This window comes from Gopherus flavomarginatus, chromosome 18 (assembly GCF_025201925.1).
Source record: "Gopherus flavomarginatus isolate rGopFla2 chromosome 18, rGopFla2.mat.asm, whole genome shotgun sequence".
NCBI classification, from domain to species: domain Eukaryota; kingdom Metazoa; phylum Chordata; order Testudines; family Testudinidae; genus Gopherus; species Gopherus flavomarginatus.
Window position 1 is genome coordinate 1,218,285 of NC_066634.1, and position 20,583 is coordinate 1,238,867.

At 66.3% G+C, this 20,583-nt stretch overlaps 1 protein-coding gene across 6 annotated transcripts in view; it reads right to left on the reverse strand.

The window, feature by feature from the left end:
• Positions 1 to 20,583, reverse strand: part of PLXNB3 (plexin B3) — a 56,800-nt gene that overhangs the window by 19,992 nt on the left and 16,225 nt on the right. For all 6 annotated transcript variants that reach the window (XM_050927178.1, XM_050927181.1, XM_050927180.1 and 3 more), the window contains 8 exons: positions 18,880 to 18,985; positions 18,511 to 18,641; positions 18,246 to 18,422; positions 17,282 to 17,474; positions 16,924 to 17,163; positions 16,535 to 16,696; positions 16,051 to 16,199; positions 15,360 to 15,460 (listed from right to left, as the gene is read on the reverse strand). In XM_050927178.1, coding sequence (XP_050783135.1) covers positions 15,360 to 15,460; positions 16,051 to 16,199; positions 16,535 to 16,696; positions 16,924 to 17,163; positions 17,282 to 17,474; positions 18,246 to 18,422; positions 18,511 to 18,641; positions 18,880 to 18,985 — 1,259 coding nt within the window. The remainder of the gene's footprint in view (positions 1 to 15,359; positions 15,461 to 16,050; positions 16,200 to 16,534; positions 16,697 to 16,923; positions 17,164 to 17,281; positions 17,475 to 18,245; positions 18,423 to 18,510; positions 18,642 to 18,879; positions 18,986 to 20,583) is intronic.

Sequence of the window (20,583 nt, forward strand, 5' to 3'; positions counted from 1 at the left end):
GTATCCTTCCACCCCCCTTCCCTATGTCCCCCAGGGACTACTTCCCCTCCCAGATAGCCTCCCCCCCGGGGCCCCCGCATGTCCCCCGGGGACTACTTCCCCTTCCCCTTCCAGGTATCCTTCCACCCCCCTTCCCTATGTCCCCCAGGGACTACTTCCCCTCCCAGATACCTTCCCCCCAGGGACCCCCATGTCCCCGGGGGACTACTTCCCCTTCCCCTTCCAGGTATCCTTCCACCCCCCTTCCCTATGTCCCCCAGGGACTACTTCCCCTCCCAGATACCTTCCCCCCAGGGACCCCCATGTCCCCGGGGACTACTTCCCCTTCCCCTTCCAGGTATCCTTCCACCCCCCTTCCCTATGTCCCCCAGGGACTACTTCCCCTCCCAGATAGCCTCCCCCTCGGGGCCCCCGCATGTCCCCCAGGGACTACTTCCCCTCCCAGACAGCCTTTCCCCCGGGTCCCCCATGTCCCCGGGGGACTACCTCCCCTTCCAGATATCCTTCCACCCCCCTTCCCTATGTCCCCCAGGGACTACTTCCCCTCCCAGATACCTTCCCCCCAGGGACCCCCATGTCCCTGGGGGACTACTTCCACTTCCCCTTCCAGGTATCCTTCCACCCCCCTTCCCTATGTCCCCCAGGGACTACTTCCCCTCCCAGATAGCCTCCCCCTCGGGGCCCCCGCATGTCCCCCAGGGACTACTTCCCCTCCCAGAGAGCCTTTCCCCCGGGGCCCCCCATGTCCCTGGGGGACTACCTCCCCTTCCAGATATCCTTCCACCCCCCTTCCCTATGTCCCCCAGGGACTACTTCCCCTCCCAGATACCTTCCCCCCAGGGACCCCCATGTCCCTGGGGGACTACTTCCCCTTCCCCTTCCAGGTATCCTTCCACCCCCCTTCCCTATGTCCCCAGGGACTACTTCCCCTCCCAGATACCTTCCCCCCAGGGACCCCCATGTCCCCGGGGGACTACTTCCCCTTCCCCTTCCAGGTATCCTTCCACCCCCCTTCCCTATGTCCGCCAGGGACTACTTCCCCTCCCAGATAGCCTCCCCCTCGGGGCCCCCCCATGTCCCCGGGGGACTACTTCCCCCTCCCCTTCCAGGTATCCTTCCACCCCCCTTCCCTATGTCCCCCAGGGACTACTTCCCCTCCCAGATACCTTCCCCCCAGGGACCCCCATGTCCCTGGGGGACTACTTCCCCTTCCCCTTCCAGGTATCCTTCCACCCCCCTTCCCTATGTCCCCCAGGGACTACTTCCCCTCCCAGATAGCCTCCCCCCCGGGGCCCCCGCATGTCCCCCAGGGATTACTTCCCCTCCCAGATAGCCTTCCCCCCCTCCCAGATAGCCTTCCCCCCGGGGGCCCCCATGTCCCCGGGGGACTACTTCCCCTTCCCCTTCCAGGTATCCTTCCACCCCCCTTCCCTATGTCCCCCAGGGACTACTTCCCCTCCCAGATAGCCTTCCCCCCGGGGCCCCCGCATGTCCCCCAGGGATTACTTCCCCTCCCAGACAGCCTTCCCCCCAGGGACCCCCATGTCCCCGGGGGACTACTTCCCCTTCCCCTTCCAGGTATCCTTCCACCCCCCTTCCCTATGTCCCCCAGGGACTACTTCCCCTCCCAGATAGCCTCCCCCTCGGGCCCCCGCATGTCCCCCAGGGACTACTTCCCCTCCCAGACAGCCTTTCCCCCGGGGCCCCCCATGTCCCCGGGGGACTACCTCCCCTTCCAGATATCCTTCCACCCCCTTCCCTATGTCCCCCAGGGACTACTTCCCCTCCCAGATACCTTCCCCCCAGGGACCCCCATGTCCCCGGGGGACTACCTCCCCTTCCCCTTCCAGGTATCCTTCCACCCCCCTTCCCTATGTCCCCCAGGGACTACTTCCCCTCCCAGATAGCCTCCCCCCCGGGGCCCCCGCATGTCCCCCGGGGACTACTTCCCCTTCCCCTTCCAGGTATCCTTCCACCCCCCTTCCCTATGTCCCCCAGGGACTACTTCCCCTCCCAGATACCTTCCCCCCAGGGACCCCCATGTCCCCGGGGGACTACTTCCCCTTCCCCTTCCAGGTATCCTTCCACCCCCCTTCCCTATGTCCCCCAGGGACTACTTCCCCTCCCAGATAGCCTCCCCCTCGGAGCCCCCGCATGTCCCCCAGGGACTACTTCCCCTCCCAGACAGCCTTTCCCCCGGGGCCCCCCATGTCTCCGGGGGACTACCTCCCCTTCCAGATATCCTTCCACCCCCCTTCCCTATGTCCCCCAGGGACTACTTCCCCTCCCAGATACCTTCCCCCCAGGGACCCCCATGTCCCTGGGGGACTACTTCCCCTTCCAGGTATCCTTCCACATCCCTTCCCTATGTCCCCCAGGGACTACTTCCCCTCCCAGATACCTTCCCCCCAGGGACCCCCATGTCCCTGGGGGACTACTTCCCCTTCCCCTTCCAGGTATCCTTCCACCCCCCTTCCCTATGTCCCCCAGGGACTACTTCCCCTCCCAGATAGCCTCCCCCCCGGGGCCCCCGCATGTCCCCCGGGGACTACTTCCCCTTCCCCTTCCAGGTATCCTTCCACCCCCCTTCCCTATGTCCCCCAGGGATTACTTCCCCTCCCAGACAGCCTTCCCCCCAGGGACCCCCATGTCCCCGGGGGACTACTTCCCCTTCCCCTTCCAGGTATCCTTCCACCCCCCTTCCCTATGTCCCCCAGGGACTACTTCCCCTCCCAGATAGCCTCCCCCTCGGGGCCCCCGCATGTCCCCCAGGGACTACTTCCCCTCCCAGACAGCCTTTCCCCCGGGGCCCCCCATGTCTCCGGGGGACTACCTCCCCTTCCAGATATCCTTCCACCCCCCTTCCCTATGTCCCCCAGGGACTACTTCCCCTCCCAGATACCTTCCCCCCAGGGACCCCCATGTCCCTGGGGGACTACTTCCCCTTCCAGGTATCCTTCCACATCCCTTCCCTATGTCCCCCAGGGACTACTTCCCCTCCCAGATACCTTCCCCCCAGGGACCCCCATGTCCCTGGGGGACTACTTCCCCTTCCCCTTCCAGGTATCCTTCCACCCCCCTTCCCTATGTCCCCCAGGGACTACTTCCCCTCCCAGATAGCCTCCCCCCCCGGGGCCCCCGCATGTCCCCCGGGGACTACTTCCCCTTCCCCTTCCAGGTATCCTTCCACCCCCCTTCCCTATGTCCCCCAGGGATTACTTCCCCTCCCAGACAGCCTTCCCCCCAGGGACCCCCATGTCCCTGGGGGACTACTTCCCCTTCCCCTTCCAGGTATCCTTCCACCCCCCTTCCCTATGTCCCCCAGGGACTACTTCCCCTCCCAGATAGCCTCCCCCTCGGGGCCCCCGCATGTCCCCCAGGGACTACTTCCCCTCCCAGACAGCCTTTCCCCCGGGGCCCCCCATGTCCCCGGGGGACTACCTCCCCTTCCAGATATCCTTCCACCCCCCTTCCCTATGTCCCCCAGGGACTACTTCCCCTCCCAGATACCTTCCCCCCAGGGACCCCCATGTCCCCGGGGGACTACCTCCCCTTCCCCTTCCAGGTATCCTTCCACCCCCCTTCCCTATGTCCCCCAGGGACTACTTCCCCTCCCAGATAGCCTCCCCCCCGGGGCCCCCGCATGTCCCCCGGGGACTACTTCCCCTTCCCCTTCCAGGTGTCCTTCCACCCCCCTTCCCTATGTCCCCCAGGGACTACTTCCCCTCCCAGATACCTTCCCCCCAGGGACCCCCATGTCCCCGGGGGACTACTTCCCCTTCCCCTTCCAGGTATCCTTCCACCCCCCTTCCCTATGTCCCCCAGGGACTACTTCCCCTCCCAGATACCTTCCCCCCAGGGACCCCCGCATGTCCCCCGGGGACTACTTCCCCTTCCAGATATCCTTCCACCCCCCTTCCCTATGTCCCCCAGGGACTACTTCCCCTCCCAGATAGCCTCCCCCTCGGGGCCCCCGCATGTCCCCCAGGGACTACTTCCCCTCCCAGACAGCCTTTCCCCCGGGGCCCCCCATGTCCCCGGGGGACTACCTCCCCTTCCAGATATCCTTCCACCCCCCTTCCCTATGTCCCCCAGGGACTACTTCCCCTCCCAGATACCTTCCCCCCAGGGACCCCCATGTCCCTGGGGGACTACTTCCCCTTCCCCTTCCAGGTATCCTTCCACCCCCCTTCCCTATGTCCCCCAGGGACTACTTCCCCTCCCAGATACCTTCCCCCCAGGGACCCCCATGTCCCCGGGGGACTACTTCCCCTTCCCCTTCCAGGTATCCTTCCACCCCCCTTCCCTATGTCCCCCAGGGACTACTTCCCCTCCCAGATACCTTCCCCCCAGGGACCCCCATGTCCCCGGGGGACTACCTCCCCTTCCCCTTCCAGGTATCCTTCCACCCCCCTTCCCTATGTCCCCCAGGGACTACTTCCCCTCCCAGATACCTTCCCCCCAGGGACCCCCATGTCCCCGGGGGACTACCTCCCCTTCCCCTTCCAGGTATCCTTCCACCCCCCTTCCCTATGTCCCCCAGGGACTACTTCCCCTCCCAGATACCTTCCCCCCAGGGACCCCCATGTCCCCGGGGGACTACTTCCCCTTCCCCTTCCAGGTATCCTTCCACCCCCCTTCCCTATGTCCCCCAGGGACTACTTCCCCTCCCAGACACCTTCCCCCCGGGGCCCCCCATGTCTCCGGGGGACTACTTCCCCTTCCAGGTATCCTTCCACCCCCCTTCCCTATGTCCCCCAGGGACTACTTCCCCTCCCAGACACCTTCCCCCCGGGGCCCCCCATGTCCCCGGGGGACTACTTCCCCTTCCCCTTCCAGGTATCCTTCCACCCCCCTTCCCTATGTCCCCCAGGGACTACTTCCCCTCCCAGATACCTTCCCCCCAGGGACCCCCATGTCCCCGGGGGACTACTTCCCCTTCCCTTCCAGGTATCCTTCCACCCCCCTTCCCTATGTCCCCCAGGGACTACTTCCCCTCCCAGATACCTTCCCCCCAGGGACCCCCATGTCCCCGGGGGACTACTTCCCCTTCCTCTTCCAGGTATCCTTCCACCCCCCTTCCCTATGTCCCCCAGGGACTACTTCCCCTCCCAGATACCTTCCCCCCAGGGACCCCCATGTCCCCGGGGGACTACTTCCCCTTCCCCTTCCAGGTATCCTTCCACCCCCCCTTCCCTATGTCCCCCAGGGACTACTTCCCCCTCCCAGATACCTTCCCCCCAGGGACCCCCCAGGTCCCCCGGGGGACTACCTCCCCTTCCCCTTCCAGGTATCCTTCCACCCCCCTTCCCTATGTCCCCCAGGGACTACTTCCCCTCCCAGATACCTTCCCCCCAGGGACCCCCCATGTCCCCGGGGGACTACTTCCCCTTCCCCTTCCAGGTATCCTTCCACCCCCCCTTCCCTATGTCCCCCAGGGACTACTTCCCCTCCCAGATACCTTCCCCCCAGGGACCCCCATGTCCCCGGGGGACTACCTCCCCTTCCCCTTCCAGGTATCCTTCCACCCCCCTTCCCTAAGTCCCCCAGGGACTACTTCCCCTCCCAGATAGCCTCCCCCTCGGGGCCCCCGCATGTCCCCCAGGGACTACTTCCCCTCCCAGACAGCCTTTCCCCCGGGGCCCCCCATGTCCCCGGGGGACTACCTCCCCTTCCAGATATCCTTCCACCCCCCTTCCCTATGTCCCCCAGGGACTACTTCCCCTCCCAGATACCTTCCCCCCAGGGACCCCCATGTCCCCGGGGGACTACCTCCCCTTCCCCTTCCAGGTATCCTTCCACCCCCCTTCCCTATGTCCCCCAGGGACTACTTCCCCTCCCAGATAGCCTCCCCCCCGGGGCCCCCGCATGTCCCCCGGGGACTACTTCCCCTTCCCCTTCCAGGTATCCTTCCACCCCCCTTCCCTATGTCCCCCAGGGACTACTTCCCCTCCCAGATACCTTCCCCCCAGGGACCCCCATGTCCCCGGGGGACTACTTCCCCTTCCCCTTCCAGGTATCCTTCCACCCCCCTTCCCTATGTCCCCCAGGGACTACTTCCCCTCCCAGATACCTTCCCCCCAGGGACCCCCATGTCCCGGGGGACTACTTCCCCTTCCCCTTCCAGGTATCCTTCCACCCCCCTTCCCTATGTCCCCCAGGGACTACTTCCCCTCCCAGATAGCCTCCCCCTCGGGGCCCCCGCATGTCCCCCAGGGACTACTTCCCCTCTCAGACAGCCTTTCCCCCGGGTCCCCCATGTCCCCGGGGGACTACCTCCCCTTCCAGATATCCTTCCACCCCCCTTCCCTATGTCCCCCAGGGACTACTTCCCCTCCCAGATACCTTCCCCCCAGGGACCCCCATGTCCCTGGGGGACTACTTCCCCTTCCCCTTCCAGGTATCCTTCCACCCCCCTTCCCTATGTCCCCCAGGGACTACTTCCCCTCCCAGATAGCCTCCCCCTCGGGGCCCCCGCATGTCCCCCAGGGACTACTTCCCCTCCCAGACAGCCTTTCCCCCGGGGCCCCCCATGTCCCTGGGGGACTACCTCCCCTTCCAGATATCCTTCCACCCCCCTTCCCTATGTCCCCCAGGGACTACTTCCCCTCCCAGATACCTTCCCCCCAGGGACCCCCATGTCCCTGGGGGACTACTTCCCCTTCCCCTTCCAGGTATCCTTCCACCCCCCTTCCCTATGTCCCCCAGGGACTACTTCCCCTCCCAGATACCTTCCCCCCAGGGACCCCCATGTCCCCGGGGGACTACTTCCCCTTCCCCTTCCAGGTATCCTTCCACCCCCCTTCCCTATGTCCCCCAGGGACTACTTCCCCTCCCAGATAGCCTTCCCCCCGGGGCCCCCGCATGTCCCCCAGGGATTACTTCCCCTCCCAGACAGCCTTCCCCCCAGGGACCCCCATGTCCCCGGGGGACTACTTCCCCTTCCCCTTCCAGGTATCCTTCCACCCCCCTTCCCTATGTCCCCCAGGGACTAATTCCCCTCCCAGATAGCCTCCCCCTCGGGGCCCCCGCATGTCCCCCAGGGACTACTTCCCCTCCCAGACAGCCTTTCCCCCGGGGCCCCCCATGTCCCCGGGGGACTACCTCCCCTTCCAGATATCCTTCCACCCCCCTTCCCTATGTCCCCCAGGGACTACTTCCCCTCCCAGATACCTTACCCCCAGGGACCCCCCATGTCCCCGGGGGACTACCTCCCCTTCCCCTTCCAGGTATCCTTCCACCCCCCTTCCCTATGTCCCCCAGGGACTACTTCCCCTCCCAGATAGCCTCCCCCCCGGGGCCCCCCGCATGTCCCCCGGGGACTACTTCCCCTTCCCCTTCCAGGTATCCTTCCACCCCCCTTCCCTATGTCCCCCAGGGACTACTTCCCCTCCCAGATACCTTCCCCCCAGGGACCCCCATGTCCCCGGGGGACTACTTCCCCTTCCCCTTCCAGGTATCCTTCCACCCCCCTTCCCTATGTCCCCCAGGGACTACTTCCCCTCCCAGATAGCCTCCCCCTCGGGGCCCCCGCATGTCCCCCAGGGACTACTTCCCCTCCCAGACAGCCTTTCCCCCGGGGCCCCCCATGTCCCCGGGGGACTACCTCCCCTTCCAGATATCCTTCCACCCCCCTTCCCTATGTCCCCCAGGGACTACTTCCCCTCCCAGATACCTTCCCCCCAGGGACCCCCATGTCCCTGGGGGACTACTTCCCCTTCCCCTTCCAGGTATCCTTCCACCCCCCTTCCCTATGTCCCCCAGGGACTACTTCCCCTCCCAGATAGCCTCCCCCTCGGGGCCCCCGCATGTCCCCCAGGGACTACTTCCCCTCCCAGACAGCCTTTCCCCCGGGGCCCCCCATGTCCCCGGGGGACTACCTCCCCTTCCAGATATCCTTCCACCCCCCTTCCCTATGTCCCCCAGGGACTACTTCCCCTCCCAGATACCTTCCCCCCAGGGACCCCCATGTCCCTGGGGGACTACTTCCCCTTCCCCTTCCAGGTATCCTTCCACCCCCCTTCCCTATGTCCCCCAGGGACTACTTCCCCTCCCAGATACCTTCCCCCCAGGGACCCCCATGTCCCCGGGGGACTACTTCCCCTTCCCCTTCCAGGTATCCTTCCACCCCCCGTCCCTATGTCCCCCAGGGACTACTTCCCCTCCCAGATAGCCTCCCCCTCGGGGCCCCCCCATGTCCCCGGGGGACTACTTCCCCCTCCCCTTCCAGGTATCCTTCCACCCCCCTTCCCTATGTCCCCCAGGGACTACTTCCCCTCCCAGATACCTTCCCCCCAGGGACCCCCATGTCCCTGGGGGACTACTTCCCCTTCCCCTTCCAGGTATCCTTCCACCCCCCTTCCCTATGTCCCCCAGGGACTACTTCCCCTCCCAGATACCTTCCCCCCAGGGACCCCCATGTCCCTGGGGGACTACTTCCCCTTCCCCTTCCAGGTATCCTTCCACCCCCCTTCCCTATGTCCCCCAGGGACTACTTCCCCTCCCAGATACCTTCCCCCCGGGGACCCCCATGTCCCCGGGGGACTACTTCCCCTTCCCTTTCCAGGTATCCTTCCACCCCCCTTCCCTATGTCCCCCAGGGACTACTTCCCCTCCCAGATAGCCTCCCCCCCGGGGCCCCCGCATGTCCCCCAGGGATTACTTCCCCTCCCAGATAGCCTTCCCCCCCTCCCAGACAGCCTTCCCCCCGGGGGCCCCCATGTCCCCGGGGGACTACTTCCCCTTCCCCTTCCAGGTATCCTTCCACCCCCCTTCCCTATGTCCCCCAGGGACTACTTCCCCTCCCAGATAGCCTTCCCCCCGGGGCCCCCGCATGTCCCCCAGGGATTACTTCCCCTCCCAGACAGCCTTCCCCCCAGGGACCCCCATGTCCCCGGGGGACTACTTCCCCTTCCCCTTCCAGGTATCCTTCCACCCCCCTTCCCTATGTCCCCCAGGGACTACTTCCCCTCCCAGATAGCCTCCCCCTCGGGGCCCCCGCATGTCCCCCAGGGACTACTTCCCCTCCCAGACAGCCTTTCCCCCGGGGCCCCCCATGTCCCCGGGGGACTACCTCCCCTTCCAGATATCCTTCCACCCCCCTTCCCTATGTCCCCCAGGGACTACTTCCCCTCCCAGATACCTTCCCCCCAGGGACCCCCATGTCCCCGGGGGACTACCTCCCCTTCCCCTTCCAGGTATCCTTCCACCCCCCTTCCCTATGTCCCCCAGGGACTACTTCCCCTCCCAGATAGCCTCCCCCCCGGGGCCCCCGCATGTCCCCCGGGGACTACTTCCCCTTCCCCTTCCAGGTATCCTTCCACCCCCCTTCCCTATGTCCCCCAGGGACTACTTCCCCTCCCAGATACCTTCCCCCCAGGGACCCCCATGTCCCCGGGGGACTACTTCCCCTTCCCCTTCCAGGTATCCTTCCACCCCCCTTCCCTATGTCCCCCAGGGACTACTTCCCCTCCCAGATACCTTCCCCCCAGGGACCCCCATGTCCCCGGGGGACTACTTCCCCTTCCCCTTCCAGGTATCCTTCCACCCCCCTTCCCTATGTCCCCCAGGGACTACTTCCCCTCCCAGATAGCCTCCCCCTCGGGGCCCCCCGCATGTCCCCCAGGGACTACTTCCCCTCTCAGACAGCCTTTCCCCCGGGTCCCCCATGTCCCCGGGGGACTACCTCCCCTTCCAGATATCCTTCCACCCCCCTTCCCTATGTCCCCCAGGGACTACTTCCCCTCCCAGATACCTTCCCCCCAGGGACCCCCATGTCCCTGGGGGACTACTTCCCCTTCCCCTTCCAGGTATCCTTCCACCCCCCTTCCCTATGTCCCCCCAGGGACTACTTCCCCTCCCAGATACCTTCCCCCCAGGGACCCCCATGTCCCCGGGGGACTACTTCCCCTTCCCCTTCCAGGTATCCTTCCACCCCCCTTCCCTATGTCCCCCAGGGACTACTTCCCCTCCCAGATAGCCTCCCCCTCGGGGCCCCCGCATGTCCCCCAGGGACTACTTCCCCTCCCAGACAGCCTTTCCCCCGGGGCCCCCCATGTCCCCGGGGGACTACCTCCCCTTCCAGATATCCTTCCACCCCCCTTCCCTATGTCCCCCAGGGACTACTTCCCCTCCCAGATACCTTCCCCCCAGGGACCCCCATGTCCCTGGGGACTACTTCCCCTTCCCCTTCCAGGTATCCTTCCACCCCCCTTCCCTATGTCCCCCAGGGACTACTTCCCCTCCCAGATACCTTCCCCCCAGGGACCCCCATGTCCCCGGGGGACTACTTCCCCTTCCCCTTCCAGGTATCCTTCCACCCCCCTTCCCTATGTCCCCCAGGGACTACTTCCCCTCCCAGATAGCCTCCCCCTCGGGGCCCCCCCATGTCCCCGGGGGACTACTTCCCCCTCCCCTTCCAGGTATCCTTCCACCCCCCTTCCCTATGTCCCCCAGGGACTACTTCCCCTCCCAGATACCTTCCCCCCAGGGACCCCCATGTCCCTGGGGGACTACTTCCCCTTCCCCTTCCAGGTATCCTTCCACCCCCCTTCCCTATGTCCCCCAGGGACTACTTCCCCTCCCAGATACCTTCCCCCCAGGGACCCCCATGTCCCTGGGGGACTACTTCCCCTTCCCCTTCCAGGTATCCTTCCCCCCCCTTCCCTATGTCCCCCAGGGACTACTTCCCCTCCCAGATACCTCCCCCCCGGGGACCCCCATGTCCCCGGGGGACTACTTCCCCTTCCCCTTCCAGGTATCCTTCCACCCCCCTTCCCTATGTCCCCCAGGGACTACTTCCCCTCCCAGATAGCCTCCCCCCCGGGGCCCCCGCATGTCCCCCAGGGATTACTTCCCCTCCCAGATAGCCTTCCCCCCCTCCCAGATAGCCTTCCCCCCGGGGGCCCCCATGTCCCCGGGGGACTACTTCCCCTTCCCCTTCCAGGTATCCTTCCACCCCCCTTCCCTATGTCCCCCAGGGACTACTTCCCCTCCCAGATAGCCTTCCCCCCGGGGCCCCCGCATGTCCCCCAGGGATTACTTCCCCTCCCAGACAGCCTTCCCCCCAGGGACCCCCATGTCCCCGGGGGACTACTTCCCCTTCCTCTTCCAGGTATCCTTCCACCCCTCTTCCCTATGTCCCCCAGGGACTACTTCCCCTCCCAGATAGCCTTCCCCCCGGGGGCCCCCGCATGTCCCCCAGGGATTACTTCCCCTCCCAGACAGCCTTCCCCCCAGGGACCCCCATGTCCCCGGGGGACTACTTCCCCTTCCCCTTCCAGGTATCCTTCCACCCCCCTTCCCTATGTCCCCCAGGGACTACTTCCCCTCCCAGATAGCCTCCCCCTCGGGGCCCCCCCATGTCCCCGGGGGACTACTTCCCCCTCCCCTTCCAGGTATCCTTCCACCCCCCTTCCCTATGTCCCCCAGGGACTACTTCCCCTCCCAGATACCTTCCCCCCAGGGACCCCCATGTCCCTGGGGGACTACTTCCCCTTCCCCTTCCAGGTATCCTTCCACCCCCCTTCCCTATGTCCCCCAGGGACTACTTCCCCTCCCAGATACCTTCCCCCCAGGGACCCCCATGTCCCTGGGGGACTACTTCCCCTTCCCCTTCCAGGTATCCTTCCACCCCCCTTCCCTATGTCCCCCAGGGACTACTTCCCCTCCCAGATACCTTCCCCCCGGGGACCCCCATGTCCCCGGGGGACTACTTCCCCTTCCCTTTCCAGGTATCCTTCCACCCCCCTTCCCTATGTCCCCCAGGGACTACTTCCCCTCCCAGATAGCCTCCCCCCGGGGCCCCCGCATGTCCCCCAGGGATTACTTCCCCTCCCAGAAAGCCTTCCCCCCCTCCCAGATAGCCTTCCCCCCGGGGGCCCCCATGTCCCCGGGGGACTACTTCCCCTTCCCCTTCCAGGTATCCTTCCACCCCCCTTCCCTATGTCCCCCAGGGACTACTTCCCCTCCCAGATAGCCTTCCCCCCGGGGCCCCCGCATGTCCCCCAGGGATTACTTCCCCTCCCAGACAGCCTTCCCCCCAGGGACCCCCATGTCCCCGGGGGACTACTTCCCCTTCCCCTTCCAGGTATCCTTCCACCCCCCTTCCCTATGTCCCCCAGGGACTACTTCCCCTCCCAGATAGCCTCCCCCTCGGGGCCCCCGCATGTCCCCCAGGGACTACTTCCCCTCCCAGACAGCCTTTCCCCCAGGGCCCCCCATGTCCCCGGGGGACTACCTCCCCTTCCAGATATCCTTCCACCCCCCTTCCCTATGTCCCCCAGGGACTACTTCCCCTCCCAGATACCCTCCCCCCAGGGACCCCCATGTCCCCGGGGGACTACCTCCCCTTCCCCTTCCAGGTATCCTTCCACCCCCCTTCCCTATGTCCCCCAGGGACTACTTCCCCTCCCAGATAGCCTCCCCCCCGGGGCCCCCGCATGTCCCCCGGGGACTACTTCCCCTTCCCCTTCCAGGTATCCTTCCACCCCCCTTCCCTATGTCCCCCAGGGACTACTTCCCCTCCCAGATACCTTCCCCCCAGGGACCCCCATGTCCCCGGGGGACTACTTCCCCTTCCCCTTCCAGGTATCCTTCCACCCCCCTTCCCTATGTCCCCCAGGGACTACTTCCCCTCCCAGATAGCCTCCCCCTCGGGGCCCCCGCATGTCCCCCAGGGACTACTTCCCCTCCCAGACAGCCTTTCCCCCGGGGCCCCCCATGTCCCCGGGGGACTACCTCCCCTTCCAGATATCCTTCCACCCCCCTTCCCTATGTCCCCCAGGGACTACTTCCCCTCCCAGATACCTTCCCCCCCGGGCCCCCCCATGTCCCTGGGGGACTACTTCCCCTTCCCCTTCCAGGTATCCTTCCACCCCCCTTCCCTATGTCCCCCAGGGACTACTTCCCCTCCCAGATAGCCTCCCCCTCGGGGCCCCCGCATGTCCCCCAGGGACTACTTCCCCTCCCAGACAGCCTTTCCCCCGGGGCCCCCCATGTCCCCGGGGGACTACCTCCCCTTCCAGATATCCTTCCACCCCCCTTCCCTATGTCCCCCAGGGACTACTTCCCCTCCCAGATACCTTCCCCCCAGGTACCCCCATGTCCCTGGGGGACTACTTCCCCTTCCCCTTCCAGGTATCCTTCCACCCCCCTTCCCTATGTCCCCCAGGGACTACTTCCCCTCCCAGATACCTTCCCCCCAGGGACCCCCATGTCCCCGGGGGACTACTTCCCCTTCCCCTTCCAGGTATCCTTCCACCCCCCTTCCCTATGTCCCCCAGGGACTACTTCCCCTCCCAGATAGCCTCCCCCTCGGGGCCCCCCCATGTCCCCGGGGGACTACTTCCCCCTCCCCTTCCAGGTATCCTTCCACCCCCCTTCCCTATGTCCCCCAGGGACTACTTCCCCTCCCAGATACCTTCCCCCCAGGGACCCCCATGTCCCTGGGGGACTACTTCCCCTTCCCCTTCCAGGTATCCTTCCACCCCCCTTCCCTATGTCCCCCAGGGACTACTTCCCCTCCCAGATACCTCCCCCCCGGGGACCCCCATGTCCCCGGGGGACTACTTCCCCTTCCCCTTCCAGGTATCCTTCCACCCCCCTTCCCTATGTCCCCCAGGGACTACTTCCCCTCCCAGATAGCCTCCCCCCCGGGGCCCCCGCATGTCCCCCAGGGATTACTTCCCCTCCCAGATAGCCTTCCCCCCCTCCCAGATAGCCTTCCCCCCGGGGGCCCCCATGTCCCCGGGGGACTACTTCCCCTTCCCCTTCCAGGTATCCTTCCACCCCCCTTCCCTATGTCCCCCAGGGACTACTTCCCCTCCCAGATAGCCTTCCCCCCGGGGCCCCCGCATGTCCCCCAGGGATTACTTCCCCTCCCAGACAGCCTTCCCCCCAGGGACCCCCATGTCCCCGGGGGACTACTTCCCCTTCCTCTTCCAGGTATCCTTCCACCCCTCTTCCCTATGTCCCCCAGGGACTACTTCCCCTCCCAGATAGCCTTCCCCCCGGGGCCCCCGCATGTCCCCCAGGGATTACTTCCCCTCCCAGACAGCCTTCCCCCCAGGGCCCCCCATGTCCCCGGGGGACTACTTCCCCTTCCCCTTCCAGGTATCCTTCCACCCCCCTTCCCTATGTCCCCCAAGGACTACTTCCCCTCCCAGATAGCCTCCCCCCCGGGGCCCCCCATGTCCCCCAGGGATTAGTTCCCCTCCCAGACAGCCTTTCCCCCCCTCCCAGATAGCCTTCCCCCCGGGGCCCCCCATGTCCCCCAGGGACTACTTCCCCTCCCAGACAGCCTTTCCCCCGGGCCCCCCATGTCCCCCAGGGACTACTTCCCCTCCCAGACAGCCTTTCCCCCGGGCCCCCCATGTCCCCCGGGGACTACTTCCCCTCCCAGATAGCCTCCCCCCCAGGGCCCCCCATGTCCCCCAGGGACTACTTCCCCTCCCAGACAGCCTTTCCCCCGGGCCCCCCATGTCCCCCGGGGACTACTTCCCCTCCCAGATAGACTTCCCCCTGGGGACCGCCATGTCCCCCGGGGACTACTTCCCCTTCCCCTTCCAGATATCCTTCCACTCCCTTCCCTATGTCCCCCAGGGACTACTTCCCCTCCCAGACAGCCTTCCCCCCGGGGCCCCCGCATGTCCCCCAGGGATTACTTCCCCTCTCAGACAGCCTTTCCCCCCCTCCCAGATAGCCTTCCCCCCGGGGCCCCCCATGTCCCCCAGGGACTACTTCCCCCCCCAGACAGCCTTTCCCCCGGGCCCCCCATGTCCCCCGGGGACTACTTCCCCTCCCAGACAGCCTTCCCCCCGCCCCCTGCCAACTTCCCTCAGAGACTATTTCCACTCGCCGATATCCCTCCACTCCTGCCAACCCCCCTTCATCAACTTCCTCCTGGGAGTCTTCCCCCCAGTATCCCCCAAGTCTTGTCAACTTTCCTTAGGAACTCTTCCCCTGATATCCCTCCACCCTACCAACACCCCACCCTCAACTTCCCCCCGGACTCTCACCCCCCCGATATCCCTCCACTCCCGCCAACCCCCTTCAACTTCCCCCTGGGACTCTTACCCCCAATATCCTTCCACTTCCCCGCTGACCCCACACCTCCTGTCAACTTCCCTCAGGGACTATTCCCCCTCCCAGATATTCCTGCACCACCTCCTGTCTCCCTGCCCAGGGACTATTCCCCCCACATCTCCCTTTACCCCCCCTCAAGATACCCCTCCCCAGATATCCCTTCACCGTCTCCAGCCCCAATATCCTTCAACTCCACAGGGACTATTTCCCCCTCACGGCTATTCCGCCGCCTCCCCCCCATATCCCTCCGCCAGTCCCCTCATGCCCCCCCGTACCGGTGAACTCTTTGCGGCACTGGTCCCCCACGCTGACCTCCAGGTTCTCCAGCTGCACCAGAACCTTCTTGTAATCCCGCAGGGCCTGCTTGCTCTTCCGCCTGCGGGGGGGCTCCGTTAGCCAGCAGCAGGAGCAGTAGGTTGTTATCCTCTTATGCTGGGGGGGGAGGGGGCAGGCGGAGGGATATCTGTGGTATAGGGATACGGGGAGGGGGTACCTCACCAAGTGGAGGGGGCAGGGTGGAAGGAACCCCCCCAGTTGCTGAATTCTCCTCCCCCAGCAGCACTAGTAGGTTATTATCTTCCAGTGGGTGAGGCGGGGGACACAACGGTTTGCCCATGGTGGGGGGAAGGCAGGGTGGAAAGAATCGCCCAAAAAGCTGATTTTTCTTGACCCCTCCCCATTCCCCAGCAGCAGCAATAGACTGTTACCCCATTCCCACTACCCAGAAGCAGTAGGCTGTTTCCCCCCCTCACCCAGCAGTGGCAGTAGGCTGTTACCCCACACCCCCCGGCAGCGGCAGTAGGTTGTTCCCCCCCTCACCCAGCAGTGGCAGTAGGCTGTTACTCCCCACCCCCCTGGCAGCGGCAGTAGGCTGTTATCCACCCGCCCCCCCCCCCGGCAGTGGCAGTAGGCTGTTATCCACCAACCCCCCCGGCAGCGGCAGTAGGCTGTTATCCACCCACACACCTGTACATGAGGATGAGGAGCAGCACAATGAAGGCCAGCAGTGCCGCCCCCACCCCCAGCCCAACCTGCGCCTCGAGGGGGAAGCGGGGTGTTGGCTCCGTGTCATAGCGAACCCGGCCCAGCTCCAGACGCAGGTTCCCCATCTGCACCTGGGGCCGGGGGGGGGGGACATACACAGGGGTGTCAGGGAGCAGAGAGAGACTCTCCCCCACACCACCCATCTCCACCTGGGGGGAAAGGACCAGGGCCCCACCTTCCCCCCAACTCCTGCCCCCTCCCCCACACTTCCCTCACAGCCCCTCCCCCACCTGAGAAAAGGGTCCAGCCCCCCCAAATCACCCCCTCCCCGCACTTCCCTTGCAGCTCCCCCCACCTGAGAAAGGGATGCAGGCCCCCATAAATCTCCCCCTCCCCACACTTCCCTTGCAGCCCCTCCCCCACCCAAAAAAGGGGCCCAGGCCCCCCCAGTCTGACCCACACTCACGACGAACTCAGGCAGGCCAGCGGAGACGTTGAGGGGCCGGGGGGGACGCAGGGGGGGCTCGCAGTACAGATGGGTGCGGGTCAGGGTCTTGACGGTGCAGAGCCCCTCCCCAACCCACACCAGCACCTCCTCCTTGGAGATCCCCAGGGTCAGCCCATCCCCCTGCCGGGACAGACAGACACAGAGCTAGGGGGGGTCCCCTCCCCTGACCCCACCTCTCCAGCCCCACCCCTTTCCCTAGCCCCCCTCCCCCAGCCCGCCCCTCCTTCCCTGCATCCCCCCGCCCTGCAACGTCACCCTTTCTCCCAAACCATGGCCCTACCCCTCCTTCCCTGCAACCTCGCCCCTTCCCCCAACCCCCAGCTAACTCCCCTCCCCGTCCCCCTCACCTCCACATGCAGCACGTTCCCTGGCTTGAGGCTGTAAGGGGCGCCGGGGGCTCCACGGCCCAGCCAGCGCAGCTGGGGGTTGGGGGCATAGGCGAAGGGGCGCCCCCCGCTGGCCACGGCGAAGCTGAGCCGCACCCCATCCAGCACAAAGAGCAGGTCCCGCAGGGGCACGCCGGGGGGCACGGCCGGCGTAGGGCAGAGCATTAGCGCCGAGGAGTTGGGGCAGCAGGGCTCCCAGCACTGGGGGGGGGGCGCAGGGGGGTCAGAGCCATGGGGGGGCAGCCAGCGGCCCCCCCCCCCAGGCCCCAACCCTCTGAGCCCCCTATAGCCCAGCCCCCACTCCTGCTCCCCGGCTCACCTCCAGCAGGTCCCCCACCATGGAGCAGGGGTGTGGGGGAGTCAGTAGGTCCCAGGGGGGCCCCCAGCACCGCCTCTTCTTCCTCCTGCTCCCCCTGCTGCCATCTGGCCCCCCCGGCACCAGCACAGCCTTGATGAGCGGCTGCTGCACCACGTCCAGGTGGGTGCCCTCCACGCGGATGATCCGACCGCCCCTGTGAAACCAGGAGTCCGGGTGAGTCTAGGGAAAGGGCTGGAATCTACTTTTCAGCTGAGGGCACTGCTGTGGGAAGCTCGCAGCTCTGGGGGTGACCCTGCCTGGGGACACCACTAGGAGGAAGCGCATAGCGCTGGGGGTGACTCTGGTTGGGGACACTGCTGTGGGAAGCTCGCAGCGCTAGGGGTGACCCCGGCTGGAGGCACTGCTGGGGGGAAGCTCACAGCACTGCGGGTGACCCCACTTGGGGGCACTGCTGGGGGAAGCTCGCAGCGCTGGGGGTGACCCTGCTTGGGGGCACTGCTGGGGGAAGCTCACAGCACTGGCAGTGACCCCGCTGGGGGGCACTACTAGGAGGAAGCTTGCAGTGCTGGGGGTGACCCCGCTTGGGGGAAGCTCACAGCTCTGGGGGTGACCCCACCTGGGGACACTGTTAGGAGGAAGCTCACAGGGCTGGGTGTGACCCTGGTTGGGGGCACTGCTGGGAGGAAGCTCGCAGCACTGCGTGTGACGCCACTTGGGGGCACTGCTAGGAGGAAGCTCGCAGTGCTGGGGGTGACCCCGCTTGGGGGCACTGCTAGGAGGAAGCTCGCAGCGCTGGGGGTGACCTCGCTTGGGGGCACTGCTAGGAGGAAGCTCGCAGCACTGGGGGTGACCCCGCTTGAGGGCACTGCTAGGAGGAAGCTTGCAGCGCTGGGGGTGACCCCCGCTTGAGGGCACTGCTGGGGGAAGCTCGCAGCCTACCCCCCCCCGCCCCCATATCGCTTACCCCCGGAAGCTGGTGGCTGGCTCCGCCCCGGTGATGTCGGGGTTTGGGGTGTAGGTGAAGGTGCCCCCCTGCAGGCGGCGCTCTGTCTGTCCATACAGCACCCGCACGGACGCCTCTCGTGGCTCTGGGCTGGGGCTGGTCATGCACACAATGGCCGTGGGCTCCACGGGGGCCACTCTGGGCGGGGGGGACAGAGGGGGTTTAGCCATGGGGGGCAGAACTATTGGGGAGCGGGGGGCAAGCCAGGGGGGTGGGGGGAACTCACATGGTACAGGGCAGGTCTCCCACAAAGGCTGCGATCTGGTCGCCCGTCAGCAGCTCCTCTCCTAGGATGGTCAGTTGGGTGCCCCCTGCCATGGGGCCCATCCTGGGGTGCAGCTCCCGCAGGGTGGGGTCCTGGCGGGGGGAGGAACCCGTTACAGGAGAAAGGGCACTCCTAGGAGAAAGCTCACAGCGTTGGGACAGACCCAACTGGGGCACTGCTGGGGGGAAGCTCACAGCACTGGGATAAGCCTGATTGGGGACACTGCTCGGGGAAGTTCCCAGCAGCAGCAGAGAGAGGGCTCCTGCCCCCCCAGGTGTGCCCACCCCCCACGTCATGACTCCAGCGCCCCCAGTCCCAGCCCGTGCTGACCTGGTAGGTGAAGTGGTCGGCAGAGATGCCAGGGGGCCGGTTCCCCACGGTGACCTCAACGGGGCCAGAGACGCCCCTCTGCCCTGGAGAGACCTGACACACGATCCTGTGTGGGGGAGAAGGGGCACTGCTGTGGGGAAGCTTGCAGCACTGGGGAATGCTGTTGGGGGGAACCCTGATACCCTGTACCCCAATGTGACACCCTGCGTCCCATGTTCCCCACTTTTACATGATGACAACATGTGTTGTGTAGTGTTTGCCTCGTGAGGTATCATTTGCAAACACATAATCTGCTGAACATCATTGTCCCGTGAGGCTGCGATGACATCACCATGTGCCCAATTAGGAGACTGGTGGTGCCCAAAGCCCCCTGGCTGCCCCAGCAGGTGTCAGTGCCAGGCAGGGGGCGGTCGACAGCGCAGCTCTCACCTACCCGGGGCTGCCCCCCCGGAGGGCGAGGGGACCCCGAGACGGGCTGGAGTCTGTGGCACCTGGGTGTCGGGCTGTAGGGTTTGGAGAACTGCTACTCGGGCCATGACGGATCCTCTGTGGCTTGGACGGCCCAACGAGCCATTGAGCGGGACAAGATGTGCACTTCTGGGAGGCTGGGGGCACTGCTGGGGGAAGCTCGCAGTGGGGGGCAGGCAGTGGGGGGAGGGCACTGCTGGGGGAAGCTCGCAGCGGGGGGCGGGCAGTGTGGCGAGAGCACTGCTGGGGGAAGCTCGCAGCGGGGGGCAGGCAGTGGGGCGAGGGCACTGCTGGGGGAAGCTCGCAGCAGGGGCGGGCAGTGGGGCGAGGGCACTGCTGGGGGAAGCTCGCAGCGGGGGGCGGGCAGTGAGGCTGGGGGAAGCTCGCAGCGGGGGCGGGAAGTGGGGCGAGGGCACTGCTGGGGGAAGCTCGCAGCGGGGGGGCGGGCAGTGAGGCTGGGGGAAGCTCGCAGCGGGGGGCGGGCAGTGAGGCTGGGGGAAGCTCGCAGCGGGGGGCGGGCAGTGAGGCTGGGGGAAGCTCGCAGCGGGGGGCGGGCAGTGAGGCTGGGGGAAGCTCGCAGCGGGGGGCGGGCAGTGGGGCGAGGGCACTGCTGGGGGAAGCTCGCAGGGGGGGCGGGCAGTGGGGCGAGGGCACTGCTGGGGGAAACTCGCAGCGGGGGGCAGGCAGTGAGGCTGGGGGAAGCTTGCAGCGGGGGGCGGGCAGTGGGGCGAGGGCACTGCTGGGGGAAGCTCGCAGCGGGGGGCGGGCAGTGGGGCGAGGGCACTGCTGGGGGAAGCTCGCAGCGGGGGGCGGGCAGTGAGGCTGTGGGAAGCTCGCAGGGGGGGCTGGCAGTGAGGCTGGGGGAAGCTCGCAGTGGGGGCGGGCAGTGAGGCTGGGGGAAGCTCGCAGTGGGGGCGGGCAGTGAGGCTGGGGGAAGCTCCCAGCGGGGGGCGGGCAGTGGGGCGAGGGCACTGCTGGAGGAAGCTCCCAGCGGGGGGCGGGCAGTGGGGCGAGGGCACTGCTGGGGGAAGCTCGCAGTGGGGGGTGGGCAGTGAGGCTGGGGGAAGCTCGCAGCAGGGGGCGGGCAGTGGGGCGAGGGCACTGCTGGGCAGGCAGTGAGGCTGGGGGAAGCTCCCAGCGGGGGGCGGGCAGTGGGGCGAGGGCACTGCTGGGGGAAGCTCGCAGCGGGGGGCGGGCAGTGGGGCGAGGGCACTGCTGGGGGAAGCTCGCAGTGGG